Source organism: Chiloscyllium punctatum, chromosome 25 (genome assembly GCF_047496795.1).
Source record: "Chiloscyllium punctatum isolate Juve2018m chromosome 25, sChiPun1.3, whole genome shotgun sequence".
Classification (NCBI taxonomy): domain Eukaryota; kingdom Metazoa; phylum Chordata; class Chondrichthyes; order Orectolobiformes; family Hemiscylliidae; genus Chiloscyllium; species Chiloscyllium punctatum.
In genome coordinates this window covers 38,862,459-38,878,070 of record NC_092763.1, presented here as the reverse complement: position 1 = coordinate 38,878,070, position 15,612 = coordinate 38,862,459, and the positions used below count along the sequence as shown (strand labels likewise).

The 15,612-nt window shown below is 40.0% G+C and overlaps 1 protein-coding gene across 3 annotated transcripts in view; it reads left to right on the top strand.

Moving 5' to 3' along the window:
* Nucleotides 1–4,976: 4,976 nt before the first annotated feature.
* The window catches only part of xpnpep2 (X-prolyl aminopeptidase (aminopeptidase P) 2, membrane-bound), a 79,785-nt gene continuing 69,149 nt past the window's right edge, over nucleotides 4,977–15,612 (top strand). The window contains exons 1-3 of one of the 3 annotated variants that reach the window (XM_072595074.1): nucleotides 4,977–5,262; nucleotides 12,231–12,328; nucleotides 14,790–14,875. In XM_072595074.1, coding sequence (XP_072451175.1) covers nucleotides 12,280–12,328; nucleotides 14,790–14,875 — 135 coding nt within the window. In that variant the 5' untranslated portion in view covers nucleotides 4,977–5,262; nucleotides 12,231–12,279. Of the gene's footprint in view, nucleotides 5,263–11,305; nucleotides 11,399–12,230; nucleotides 12,329–14,789; nucleotides 14,876–15,612 lie in introns of those variants that run through there. The other 2 variants (XM_072595075.1, XM_072595076.1) reach the window with 2 other exon arrangements.

Sequence of the window (15,612 nt, the reverse complement as noted above, 5' to 3'; positions counted from 1 at the left end):
CTTATTCCTTTCTAGATGATTCTAAATCCTATCTCTTCGAACCCTTTCCAACACTTTTCCCACAACTGAAGTAAGGCTCACAGGTCTATAATTTCCAGGGTTGCCTCTACTCCCCTTCTTCAAGGGAACAACATTTGCTGTCCTCCAGTCTTCTGGCAACAATTCCTCTCGACAATGATGACAAAATGATCAAAGCCAAAGGCTCAGCAATCTCCTCCCTGGTTTCCCAGAGAATCCTAGGATAAATCTCATCTCGCCCAGGGACTTATCTATTTTTACTGTTTCCAGAATTGCTAACACCTCCTCCTTGTGAACCTCAATCCCATCTAGTCTAGCAGCCTGTATATCAGTATTCTCCTTAACAACATTATCTTTTTCCAGTGTGAATACTGACAAAAAGTATTCATTTAGCGTTTCCCCTATGTCCTCTGACTCAATGCACAACTTCCCACTGCTATCCTTGATTGGCCCTAATCTTACTCTAGTAATTCTTTTATTCCTTAAATACCTATAGAAAGCCTTAGGGGTTTTCTTGATCCTATCCGCCAATGACCTCTCGTTGCTCCTCCTGGCTCTTCTTAGCTCTCTCTTTGGGTCATTCCTGGCTAACTTATACTCTCAAGCTTCCTAACTGAGCCATCACATCTCATCCTAACAAAAACTTTCTTCCTCCTCGTCGCAAGAGATTCAACTTCCTTAGTAAACCACGGCTCCCATTCTCAACAACTCATCCATGGAATATCTGGATAACAATCGTCAGGCACCAACTCAACGATTACAGTTCTGCCATCAACACAATTATCCCTTCCAGACTGATCTCAAAACTCCTAGGTCCCAGCCCCACTCTCTGCAACTGGATCCTCAACTTCCTGACCCAGAGACCACAGTCGGGGAAGATAGACAACAGCACCGCCTCCACGATAATCCTTAACACTGACACCCCGCAAGGATGAGTTCTCAGCCCCCTACTGTACTCCCTGTACATCCATGACTCAGTAGCTAAATTCTGAATGAACGCCATTTATAAGTTTGCTGACTACATTCCTATAATAGAATGGATATCAAATGATGGTGAGTCAGAATACAGGAAGGAAATAGAGTGCTTGGTGTCATGGTGCAAGGACAACAACCTCTCTCTTCATGTCAGCAATACAAAAGAACTGATCATTGACTTCAGGAAAAAAGGAGGAGGGCACGCCCCTATCTACATCAAGGGAACTGAGGTGGACTGGGTCAGGATTGTCAAGTTCCTAGGAGTGAAGACAACTGACAATCTATTCTGGACCTCCCACATAAATAAGATGGTCAAGAAGGCACAACAACGCCTCTTCTTCCTCAGGCAGCTTAACAAATTCAGTATGTCCATAAGGATCCCCACCAACTTTTACAGGTGCACCATAGAAAGCATTCCATCCAGGTGCATAATGGCCTGGTATGGTAACTGCTCTGCCCAGGGCCATAAGAAACTATATTAAATTGTGTTCACAGACCATTGTGTTCACGGAGCCCAACCTCCCATCTATTTATACTTCTCGTTAATGCGGAAGCTGCCAACATTATCAAAGAACCCTCCCATACTGGTAATGCTTTCTTCCAACCTCTTCTAAGTTAAAAGATACTGGAGCTTGAAAACACACACCAACAGGTTCAAGAAACGCTTCTTCCCCACTGTTACTAGACTGCCGAATGGACTCTCCAATTTCTAACAATGTTGGTCTTACTAATGGTGGCTTTGTTTTGTGCACCTCCTGTGCAGCCAGAACCTTGTATTCTTCTATGATCTGCTTGTACTGCTTGTGAAACAAAGCTTTTCACTGTATTTAGGCAAATACTAGTACAATAAATAAATCAAATCAAATCAAATCAGGCAATTCCAAACATAAGCTTTTATTTAAAGAAAGAAATAAAGAATGTAAAAAAATAAACAGAGGCTGATGTTCACCCTATCAATGCAAACCAGATTTCAGCATCATGGCCAAAGGAGATTTTACAATTCACCAATTGTCTGCTGCACCCAGACTCAATGAGGTTTCGTCTAGCTTGTCTGCCTAGCATAGCTGAGTTCCTCCATGGACAACAACAGCTTCCTCCCCCTTGGAAAGCTGCTCCTGTTCCCCCAGTTTCTCAATATACAGCAAATTGCCTCATTGCCTGCTTCGATTAAGCAGAGCACAAAATGCCACACTGATGTGGCACCCTCTGTCAGAACTGTGCCAAACGTTAGAACAAGTCAACATGGATTTAGTAAGGGGAGGTCGTGCCTGACAAACCTGTTGGAATTCTTTGAAGAGGTGACAAGTAGGTTAGACCAGGGAAACCCAGTGGATGTGGTCTATCTAGACTTCCAAAAGGCCTTTGATAAGGTGCCACACGGGAGGCTGCTGAGCAAGGTGAGGGCCCATGGTGTTCGAGGTGAGCTACTGGTATGGATTGAGGATTGGCTGTCTGACAGAAGGCAGAGAGTTGGGATAAAAGGTTCTTTTTCGGAATGGTAGCCGGTGACAAGTGGTGTCCCGCAGGGTTCAGTGTTGGGGCCGCAGCTGTTCACGTTATATATTAATGATCTGGATGAAGGGACTGGGGGCATTCTAGCGAAGTTTGCCAATGATACAAAGTTAGGTGGACAGGCAGGTCGTACTGAGGAAGTGGGGAGGCTGCAGAAGGATCTAGACAGTTTGGGAGAGTGGTCCAGAAATGGCTGATGGAATTCAATGTGAGCAAATGCGAGGTCTTGCACTTTGGAAAAAAGAATACAAGCATGGACTACTTTCTAAACAGTGAGAAAATTCATAAAGCCAAAGTACAAATGGATCTGGGAGTGCTAGTTGAGGATTCTCTAAAGGTAAACATGCAGGTGAGTTCGTGATTAAGAAAGCGAATGCAATGTTGTCATTTATCTCAAGAGGGTTGGAATATAAAAGCACCATTGTGCTACTGAGACTTTATAAAGCTCTGGTTAGGCCCCATTTGGAGTACTGTGTCCAGTTGTGGTCCCCACACCTCAGGAAGGACATACTGGCACTGGAGTGTGTCCAGCAGAGATTCACACGGATAATCCCTGGAATGGTAGGTCTAACATACGAGGAACGGCTGAGGATACTGGGATTGTATTCATTGGAGTTTAAAAGATTAAGGGGAGATCTAATCGAAACTTACAAGATAATACATAGCTTGGAAAGGGTGGACGCTAGGAAATTGTTTCCGTTAAGCGAGGAGACTAGGACCCGTGGACACAGCCGTAGAATTAGAGGGGGTAAATTCAGAACAGAAATGTGGAGATTTTTCTTCAGCCAGAGAGTGGTGGGCCTGTGGAATTCATTGCCACAGAGTGCAGTGGAGGCTGGGACGCTAAATGTCTTCAAGGCAGAGATTGATAAATTCTTGATGTCACAAGGAATTAAGGGCTACGGGGAGAATGCGGGTAAGTGGAGTTGAAATGCCCATCAGCCATGATTGAATGGCGGAGTGGACTCGATGGGCCAAATGGCCTTACTTCCACTCCTATATCTTATGTTCTTATGGTCTTAAAAGGCCCACCAAACCCTATCTGGCCCTTTACTCTATTGCTCCATGGCCTTGACCAAGGCATGGGCAACATTAAACCCGTGCATTATGTTATCAGAGGTTATGCAATGGTGCCATGAGTCATGCTCACATGGATACACTTTACCCCCAGTAATCCTCAGATGACCTGGGTGAACCCAACAATCTTACCAAATCCAAATGTTCAGGCTGCAGCACTGACCTTGTCTTAGGAGATGTAAATGAACTGCTATGATCTTGTACAGATGGCATTGGTTGCTATTCTGATGCAATTGTAGTACACAAGTGAGAATCTCCTCACAGGTCAACTGTTGTCCCCTGGAGGCAGTCAGTCACATAGACAATCAACATCTTAGCGACTCCCACAGCTACCAGGAGAGGATGACCACCCAGACCCGGCCTCCTCACGTCCTGCTTCAGCATCTGCCATAGATCTGTCACACTGTCCTGGGAAATAGAGAGCCTCAGAGGCACAGCAACTCACTCATTCCCAGGTAATGGAATTCGAGCTGGAACACTCTGTGCCATCTGTGTACCCCACACATCTTAATGAGCCCTAAGGCTGCAAACTCTTTCTGAGCTGGGTTCTCCTGCTCCTCAGAAAAGTCATCAGTTGAATACTCTGCAAATGAGGACTGAGCACACTTCTCCATATAATGAGACATGATACACTTGGGCATGTCTCCAACATCAAATCATCTTCAGATTCTATACTAGCATCTGGCCAATGTTTGTAACTCTCCTAACAGTCTCCACTGCAGGGACAATATCTGAAATTTAAGCTGCCAATATTCATCAAGCTTTACTTAGTGAGCTTCATTAGGGTGTCCAATGGGTGATCACAGCTTGTTGCTCGTGAAATTCAAAGACTAATTTCAGACATCCCCTGACCTGTTTCTTCTGGTGTATACCTTTTTGTGTTGCTAACCGCTTCAGTCACACACACCTCCTTTAATATTATCCTCCTGTTGTCTAATGACTTTAAAAATTACTTTATCTAATCACTATGTGACCTTTTAGCCATCCAACAACATAATTGGTAAACCTCATTTGGCTTTGAAATAATAGATGGAATTAAACATTAACTGTAAGAACAAACATGACCAAACTTTTATTTTGAACTGTGGCATCTTGATTTATTAAAATCTGAGTCTCCATTTCTTTTTGCAATATTTGTAATGACAGAGTTAACTTGTTGCGACTGCATTCCTTGTTCAAATGAGCTGATGGACTGTGCCATATCCATCCTGCCTCCAGTTCATTTTTAGGCCTGGCATAATGCAGTATTTCTAGCTATATATAGCAAGTAACTTGTACATTATAAAGTAAGGAATTTGCTGAACAAACAGAAACCATGCATCAGAGGTCAACGTTTAATCCTTACAGAACCTTCCCGCCCCTTTCTCTGGACTCCATAATTGCTTCATTGCTCACTGCGCAACTCTTCCTGCACTCTCCCTGTAATCTATGAATAGGAGCAAGAGTGGGCAATGCTTGACATTTAAAATGATCATGGCTGATTTTCTTCTACAACTTCACCTTTCAACATAATCTCCATATCTTTTCATTTCCTCTAGTTACCGATACTCTATTAATTTCCATCTTGAATATATGCAACAACTGAATATCCACAGTTCTCTGGAGTATAGAATATCAAAGAAAAATCCCGTTTTCCTTAAAATAACTAACTGCCAGATTTAATATTTTACATATTGCAAGGTGAGTACACAGATTTAATTTTCAACTTGCTGTTTCGAGGTTAACTTTTAAAAGTTTACCATTTGTATCTTATTCTCAAACTTGTTTTTAATTGAAAGAAACTCAGTAAGCTCTTTTGAAATTATATTAAGTAATAAGTTATATTAATTAAGTTATACATGGCATGTAATGTCGTTCTTTTCTGCATTCTGAAATGCTAATTATAATGATCAGATAGGGAGGCGTGTGACAGAGATGATCAACCTAGTAAATCACTTATTGCTACTCTATGGAAAGTAATTCAGGCCAGAGTTCTAAGGGAGATAGCTGAAGAGATAGTAGAGGCATCAGTAGTGATCTTTCAGGAATTGTTAGAATCAGGGAGGGTCCCGGAAGACTAGAAAATTGTTAATATGGCACCTCTGTTTAAAAAAGGAGTAAGGCAAAACACAGAAAATTACAGACCAATTAGCCTAACCTCACTCATGGGTAAGATCCTGGAATCCATCATGAAGGATAAGATTTCTGAAATATTTGGAAGTGTATATTAAAATAGGGCAAAGTCAGCATGGTTCCAGCAAGGAGAAGTCAGGCCTAATAAATCTGCTAGAATTCTTTGAGGAAGTAACAAGCAGGTTCAACCAAGGACAGCCAATGATGTTATCTACATGAACTTCAAGAAGGCCTTTGACAAGGTGCTGCACAGGAATATTTCAGAGTTCCTGAATCTGCAGAATTTTTGCTTTTATTTCACAATGTTAAAGAAGAACCATTACGTATCCAATAACTTCAGATTCTGTACTTCTAATCATTTATTATGTAGAAATATTTTCATAATGAATGCATTTTTCAATGGAATACTGTATTCCTGGATTTTATCCAGAGCTGCCCTGCACAGTGAGTGGCATTTGCCCTATATATGGCAGAGGAGGGGATATTGTCACTTCCCATTGCGAACAGGGACCTGCAGGTCCGGGTGAATGAGGTGATACAGAGGAGGGCTCTCCTCCATCCTCTTCCACCAGTACTGGGCTGGCCATGTCACCAGACCAAGCCATCCTTGGCTAGGTTTTCACCCAAGTCAGGGTGGTTTTAGCTGTCTGGAAGAATTCAAAGTTTGGGAGAAGATTTGTAGCTCAGGTGCTCATTGTGGTTCTGTTCGCTGAGCTGGGAATTTGTGCTGCAAACGTTTCGTCCCCTGACTAGGTGACATCCTCAGTGCTTAGGAGCCTCCTGTGAAACACTTCTGTGATGTTTCCTCCAGCATTTATAGTGATTTGTACCTGTCGCTTCCGGTTGTCAGTTCCAGCTGTCCGCTGCAGTAGCCAGTATATTGGGTCCAGGTCGATGTGCTTATTGATTGAATCTGTGGATGAGTGCCATGCCTCTAGGAATTCCCTAGGTAAAAACAATGACTGCAGATGCTGGAAACCAGAATCTGGATTAGTGGTGCTGGAAGAGCACAGCAGTTCAGGCAGCATCCAAGTAGCTTCGAAATCGATGTTTCAGGCAAAAGCCCTTCATCAGGAATTCCCTGGCTGTTCTCTGTTTGGCTTGTCCTATAATAGTAGTGTTGTCCCAGTCGAACTCATGTTGCTTGTCATCTGAGTGTGTGGCTACTAAAGATAGCTGGTCATGTCGTTAGTACCAACTAGCCACGAAACGACACGACCAGCTATCCTTAGTAGCCACACACTCAGATGACAAGCAACATGAGTTCAACTGGGACAACACTACTATTATAGGACAAGCCAAACAGAGAACAGCCAGGGAATTCCTAGAGGCATGGCACTCATCCACAGATTCAATCAATAAGCACATCGACCTGGACCCAATATACCGGCCACTGCAGCGGAGAGCTGGAACTGACAACTGGAAGCGGCAGATACAAATCACTATAAATTCCGGAGGAAACATCACAGAAGCGTTTCACAGGAGGCTCCCAAGCACTGAGGATGTCACCTAGACAGGGGACAAAATGCAACACAAATTTCCAGCTCAGCAAACAAAACCACAACATGTCTGGAAGAATGCATAGTATTGTAGGAAGAAAGTCAATTACCTTCTCCATTCTGCCAAGTTAAAAGCCATCATCTTGTCTCTCCTATCTCACACTCACTCTATCTCTGCTATTGCATAAATCTTCAATTAAGAGTCATGCTCTACCACTCTATCTCATCAACATTTTCGCTCACTTGCTCTCACCCACCCAATACCACTAACTCAGCATGCTCTCTCTTCTATCTACTCGTTGGAACAGTTAATCACTTTCCCACTTTAGTGCAAGTCACTTTTGTCTCATTCAATCCCTCCCTTTCATACCAGGTGGAAAACAGCAACAGAAATTTTAAAAAGGAAGGAGACAAAAGTGCTGATAACTGTAGACCAATTGGCTTAACATCTCTTATTGGGAAAACATTAGAGTTTATTATAAATTTAACATAAACTTGAACTGATTCTAGCTTCATAAAAGGGAAATCATGCCAGACAGATTAATTAGAATTCTTTGAGAAAGTATCAAACAGGATAGATAAAGGGGAAGCAGTGAATGTCATATATTTGTATATTCAGAAGGTGTTTGATAATGTACAGCACGTTAGGCTACTTGATGAGATAAGAGCCATGGTGTTGGAAATAATAATATATTAGCATGGATAGAGAATTGGCTAATACAAGACAGAGAGTTAGAATAAGGGTTGGCAGTGTATAACTCATGGAATACCCCTGGAATTAGTACTTGGGTCACAATCATTTAAAATCTATGTTATTCATTCAGATAAAGAAGGTGATTGTACTATTGGCATGTTTGTGGATAACACAAAAATTGCTGGGAAAACAAGCATTACACAAAGAGTTTACAGAGCGATATTGACTGGTTAAGCAAGTGGGCAAAATCTGGATAGATTGAATATAATATTGAGAAATGTAAAGTAATGTACTTTGACATGAAGAATAAAGGAGCTGAATATTATTTAAGTGGAGAAAGACTACAGAAAACTACAGATGGATTTGGGAATCTTTATCCATGAAACATAAAAAGCTGGTATCAAGTTCATCAAGTAATAGGGAAGGCAAATGGAATGTTTGCCTTTATTTTAGAGGGAATGGAGTATGAATGTATTATGGTTTTGCTAAAACTATATAAAACAATAGTCAGACCACTGCTGGAATAATGCCAGTAGTTTGGGGCTGTTTATCGAAGGAAAGATGCAATGGCATTGAAGACAGGCCAGAGAAGGTTCACTAGTTGATACCAGGCATGCAGGAATTGTCATATGAGGAGAGATTGAGCAGATTGGGCCTGTATTCATTAGAGTTTAGAAGAAAGAGGGGCAGCCTTATTGAGCATACACGATTCTTAGAAGACTTGCCAGGGCGGATGCGGAAATAAAACAAAGAATTGTTTCCCCTTGTGGACAAGTCTAGGTCCAAAGGGTATAATCTAAGAACAAGGGGGTCATACATTAAAACCACAGATGAGGAGGAATTCTTCTCCCAGAGAATTGTGAATCTGTGGAACTCTTTACCAAAGGAAGTTGTTGAGGCTGGTCATGAAGTATTTTGAAGTCTGAGAGAGACAGCTTCTTAATCAGTGAGTGAATCAAGGGTTACAGGGGAAAGTGAAGTTATGTATTACTAGATCAGCCATGATTCTCATTGAGTGGCAGGGATATTGTGGGCAATCCAATAAGTACTAAGAGAGCAAGTGAGTTGCCCTAAATTGCAAACTGCTCTATTCCAAGAGCTGGGTGTTTTTCCCTGTAAACAAGTGTCCTTGCAGCAGCATTTCAAAAGTTGGGGTTGATCCCTCCTGAGGTGCAGCAGTGAAGTGCAGGATTGTAAGTGGATTGCAGAGGTGCCATGAGATTTCTGAAGGGTTTCTAATAGATGGTGGATTTCAACCTTTCTATATGGGGATGTGAGCATAGGTAGGTGACCTGGAACATACACTGAGATGTTAACACAAGGTGTCTGAGTTGGTGGCCCAGAGGATCAAGCAGAGAGCTGATGTCACCAAGTATTTGGTCAGACCTTCAAGTCAGGAATAGTAGATGTTTAGATTCTGTGTAATGGGTGGCACACTAGGAAATTCCATATTAACAAAGCAAGATTCTCTATTAAAGAAGCCAATAACAAGCACTTATCTCCATTAATAGGCATCACACCATTGCCTGGCGAGAATCTTGGCTTCAAAATCCAGAAAATGCAGTGAGTGGCTTCTGCCATCCGGGATCTTGGAAATGTGGGATATATTTTATAATAGCCCAGGTCGACAGGCCATATAAGATCTTGCCCATTGTCTTTAGCTCAGTCTGCTTCCAATATTCCAATAATTGGTATAATGTGTTTTACAAAATTATACTTTTTCGATATCTTCTAACTTTAGATTGCATTTATCTTCTTCAGGATTGCTTACATTGTATGTTTTTTTATTTATAACTCTGTTATGTTCCTGCCAACTTCCCCTTTCCTACAGTTGCACTGAAATACAGTCCAGAGGAGAGGCAGTAATTTACAACTTTAAAACCCAGGAATTTTGCCATGAAAACATGCCTGTGTAATTCTTCTGTAGTTGATCTTATTCTTTGCAACATTTGAATACCTAAGTTTGCATCCCCCTTTCATTCCTCTCTGACCTATTTGAACGTAGTGCTGTCAAAAGTTATGATAAAATAACATAGGCAGTAAATTATGCTAATTTGTTAACTGGTGTGTGTGAAATGTTAACTGAGGAAAATAAATTCACAAGAATTGCATCTTTATAGACCATTAATCTGTTCTGTATAATTTGAATGAAATCATTCCTTTCACTGATATTTTTACCTGAACACCTGGTACCCGAGAAACATAGCCAGCATTATTTTCTGATAAAATATTTTCAAGATACATTTTGTGTACCTCTACCTTCCTTGCACTACCTTGACTATGTAATTGTGAAATTAAGACACTTTTATACAGATGTCATTTAGATCACATGACAGGATAAAGCACGCTGTCATGACAGCCAAAAACTTACACTTATGAAACATCTCTAATACAGGAAGCAGATGGTTTCAGAAGGGTGTGGAAAATCCAGTGATGTTGCAGTACTTGTGACTCTGATGTGATGTTTAGATGCCAGGTTGTTGTCATGTGACAGAAATGAACATTTTGAGTTGGATGCAGCAGGGTTTCCCAGCTTCACAGATCTGTTTGTCATTTTTAAAATTTAATCTATTTTTCTAATCAACCAGTTCAGAGATGTTATTACATACCTCTGTAACAAGTGTGACTTGAACCTGGACCTCCTGATCCATGGGTTTATCACCCCAGATGAGTGAAATAAGACTTTTTTTAAAAAAATTATTACGGAATGTGGGTATAGCTGACTGGGCCAGCATTTATTGTCCAAACCTCAATGGCTTTGAGAAGATGGTGCTGAGCTGCCCCTCGAACCTCTGCAGTCCATTTGATGAATATAGACACATATTGTCAGTAGGGAGAGAATTTCAGGATTTTGACCAAGTGACAGTGAAGGAATGATGACATATTTCCAAGTCAGGATGATGAATGGCTTGGAAGGGAACTTGCAGGTGGTGATGTTCCCATGCATTTGTTACCATTGTCCTTCTAGATGGATCTCAGCAATTTTCCACATAGTCAAGTAGGTGCTAGAGTTACAGTTGTACTGGAACAGTTTGACCAAGGATGCAGCTGACTCTGGAGCACATCTTCAATCTTACCGTTGGATTGCAGGGCCCATAGCCTTTGCAGTATTCAGTAGCTTCAAATATTTTGATTTCTTGTGGAATGAATTGAAATGCCTGAAGATTGGCATCTGCATTGCTGGGGACTTCAAGAAAAATTTGAGTTGGATTATCCAGTTAGCTATCCTGGCTGAAGATTGCTTCAAATGCTTCAGCCTTGTCATTTGCACCAATGTGTTGGGCTTTTCCATGTATAAAGATGAGAATATTTGTGGAGCCTCCTCCATTTGTTATTTGTCTAATTATTGACAACCATTTACTTTTGGGTGTGGCAGAACTTGAAAACCTACAGAAGAAAGCAATTAGGATCAAGAGTTTCAAAACTCATGGAGTAAAATATAGCAGAAATTTTCTGTGGATGGGACAGTGCCAGAGGACCAGACTTAGCGGCCTCTCCTTAGCTTCTACTGGTGGGTCAATCAAATTCTACAGCACATGATGTTCATCTTTCATGCCTGTCTTGGACTTTTTGAAAAGGTTATTCAATTAGAATAGAAGACATAATTTAGTAATCAAGGATCACCCATTTGAAACTAAGATTAGGAGGATATTTTTCATATCAAAGGGCAACAGCCTTTGGAATTCTCTTCCAAAGATTGGTGGAGGTGGGGATATTGAATATTTTTAGAGCAAGGTATATTGACTCCTTTGTTGGTCATGATTCTGTGATGATCAGGGGAGACAGGAATGTGAAGTTGAAATCGGCATCAGATTAGCCATAATCTTATTAAATGGGGTTCAAGTTGAAGGAACTAATCGGTCTACAACCTCACCTAATTTGTCCATTTGCATGTTTATGTGTCGTCCCATTCCACTGTATTTTCCCATAATCATGCAATATTTTCCATTCAATCTTTATGATATTTATTTTATATTTTATGACATTTTATTTGCAAGTCACTTTAGCTCGGAATGCACGGACCTGCACACATATGTTGTAGAAATAGACATTGGTTTCTCCAATGAAAAACATTTGAAGGAACTCAACTCTGACTCCAGTACTAATCCATCCATAAACCTATGATTCACTTAAAGCTACTTCATTTAGAGTTGTAATTTTCAAGACATAGCGACAACTTTAATTGAGGATTAAATGTGCACAGTGGAGAATTTAGGTATAATTGTTATTGTCCTGAAATGTGGAGCCAATGACAGATTATATTTGTTGCTCATGTGACAACAATATATCCATGTGACTTTGATAAAAATTATTAACATTTGGCTGATCGTAAACTTTCTCAGTTGGCTATGCTGAACACATCGCACCACATAGCAGACTCACACTAAGAATATGAGACTTACCTGCATTGCTGTCTGGACATGGCTCTTCATACTAGAAGGTAATTAAACTTGCTTTGTATTAAAGATTAATGTGAATATTTTTTCAATCTCAACCGTACTTAGTAAATTTGATTCCTTTGTGCTATTTTAGTTTGGTTAAATTATGAAGAATTAGGATTAGACAATAATTAACTAAGCTATCTGTTACATTTCACAATTTTCTGAATATTCCACCTGAAGCTAACCATGTTGAACATTGTCATTCTTTAAAATTAAAAAGCTGCAAAATTGCTTATGATGCACTTTCTGAATGTCTCTCATTGAAGAAAAAGAACAGTAAACGGTACTTTAGTAAGCTTTTTCATTTTAAAGCAACTTTTAAACTGCCCGTTAGTACAGTTAGGATTTATTTTATTCACAAATGGGACATGGGCATTATTATTTGTCCATCCCTAGCTGCCCTTAAACTAAATAGCTGACCATTTCAGAGGGCAGTTTTGAGTCAACTTTGGGTGTGGAATCACATGAGGATAGTAGATTTTCTTCTCTCAAGGGAATTAGCAAGCCAAATGGGTTTTTCTGGACAATTGACAATGGTTACATGGTCCTCAGTAGATTTTGAATTCCAGATATTCTTCTTAACATTCAATTCAAATTCAGTTCCGTGAAAGGATTTGAACCCAGGTGCCTAGAACATTAGCTGACAGTCTGGATTAATAGTCTAGCAATTATGCCACGAGGGATTGCCTCCCCTTTCCTTTCAGTGTGATTCCATATTGCACCAATATTTGTTGTTTCACATAGGTTTAATTTTCTCCTTATGACGTGTGTAATATTTTTTGTTATTGTGATGTGGGAAACCCAGACAGAACTGTGGGATTAATGCCCATCCTAAGAATATGTTAGTCTTTCCTTGAACCAGCCACCAATCAGTGGTGACTATCATTGTCAGTAGAACATATGCAGCAGTCCAAATGGTGTGTGGCTTAGAGGAGAGCCTGAAATTGGAGGTCTTCCATGATCTTTCTGCTGTAGTGCCTTATTAGGAAAGGCCATCAGATGGAGAAGATCTGTTGAAATAATCTTGTTCATTTGCAGTACTGCTTCTTGCAATATAGAACCATAGCAAAGGAGGGATTTTGCATTTCATATCTTGAGGGGTTTGAATCTCTTTGAATATTAGTTATGTATTCATAATAATCTTGATAAGAACCTTGCACATGATGGAAACGTTTTCAGCAATTTGAAGTGAATGACTGTCAATGTCAATGTCTGCGCGGAAGCCCATTACTGTAGTAATGGGTGCTAATCATTCTTCCTGAGAAAGAAGATTACTGCAGCCCTGGCTATTAGCATTTTATATTGAGTCCGTATCAAACAGATAGCATTTCTATCAAAGATGTTGGCTGAACACAGACACTTCAGTGGGCAGCATCCGGTACTCATGTGTATTCTTTCCCACCGACCTTAAACTAATCAACTAGGCTGTGAGTGCATTGTGCTCACATTTTGGTGGACCCAGGCAGTATCTGTGTTTGCTCTGCTGTCTCTCTCCATATTGTGGTCCGGTGGCCGTCTTGTGTGTCAAGTGGCCAACTTATGGCTCAGCGGCCATCTTATGTGTCCATGTGCCTAGTGTCACCCTGCTCTGTGCCATCTCCCACTTAAGAAGATCAAAGGCTTGTATTTTATTGCATGGTAATTTACTGGTTCTAATAGGGCACCATTCCTCTCTGAAATTCTTGGTTATTGCAAAAGTCTAGGTCCAATTGTTCAATATAAGAAACCATTTCAAAACTAATGTTAACTTTTATAATTTTTCTCTTCAAAGTAATTTGGAGAGACAAGGAATGATTAAGGATAGTCAGCATGGTTTTGTATGAAGGAAATAATATCTCACAAACTTGACTGAGTTTTTTGAGGAAGTACCAAAACTATTGATAAGGGCAGAGCAATAAACATTGTTTACTTGGACTTTAGTAAAGTCTTTGATAAGATTTCAAATGTAAACTGATTAGTAAAGTTAGATCACATGGGATTCAGGGTGAGCTTGATATTTGGATGCAAAGTGGTGGAGGGTTGTTTTATGGTGTGTAACAGTTAAATCACACAGTGTTTAATCAGTTATGCTTTAGAACAGGTCACTTGGCCTCTTTCATTTAAATTTAAAAATACATCCCAAAACATAACAATCTCATCAAACTTGGAATTGTAACACCTGCTATTTGAAGCACTTAGCCACTCCAGACGTTGTTAATTTTACTGCTCAAACTGTTTAACATTTGCATTACCAGAAGTTTAGACTGACAGTTTAACAAACAAGGAATTAGTTTTCTTGCTAGCAGTAGCATCTATTTTTATGCTTTTATCATCATCTTTTCAATTACACATTCAGTCACCAACAGATTTAAGGATTGATGTCCCAATGTTCAACTCAATTATTCTAAATTAGTTTGACTCTTGATTCCAGGAGACTGAAACTTATAATTCATAGCTCTACTGTGATTCTTACTATTCTAGGATTATTCCAGCTGGCAAGCTGTCGATCTTTCCAATCGGATAAACCTGATGGAGGTCTGGTGAAAGATTGTGAAAGCATCCCTCCAGTAAGTAGCTGCAATAATTGACACTTAAGAAAAAGAAAAGAACTAACATAGGATTTGCTTAGCAATGAAAGTTGAGGTGAGAGAGAGGTAAAAATTAATAAGATCTGAAAGTCTACCTCTAAAAAATGAGACACAGTGATTTTTGTGCTTAAGCAGTACGAAATATTGGCCAGAGTCTAGGGTCTATCAGAGGTTATGTGGGATTGGAAAAATATGGGGTTTTATATGATCACATTAGACAGTATGGAATAAACTACCCTGATGGACTGAGCTGACTTTTCTGATTCCATATTTCCCTTGTTCTTCTTTGATCACTGAACGCTGAAGGATGCTGATTGAGATAATTCCATTATTAGCTAACACGCCCTTAATGTAAACCCATTAAAATAAATATTTTAAAATGTCACAAAAATTCTTCCAGAAAGATTCCTGAGGAGTTTTCTGTTCCTGAGTCTTATTGACTTGCAGCAATTTTAGTGGCATCGCAGGGGATATCCTGTTTTACTATAATGACCAAAGGGGTAAGATCATGGAAGGATAACTATATCTAGTAAGACAAACATATCCTATAAATTTAACTGGAAACAATTTAAAAATTCCGATTATAAACTGAAGATCTTTTAATGTAATATTTATGCATCATATCCACAGGATGAGATATCTGTCCCCTCAGGTCCTGGTGGTATCAATTATTCATGTGCCTCAGCAGCAACATTAGTAGCAACAAAAGAAGTATG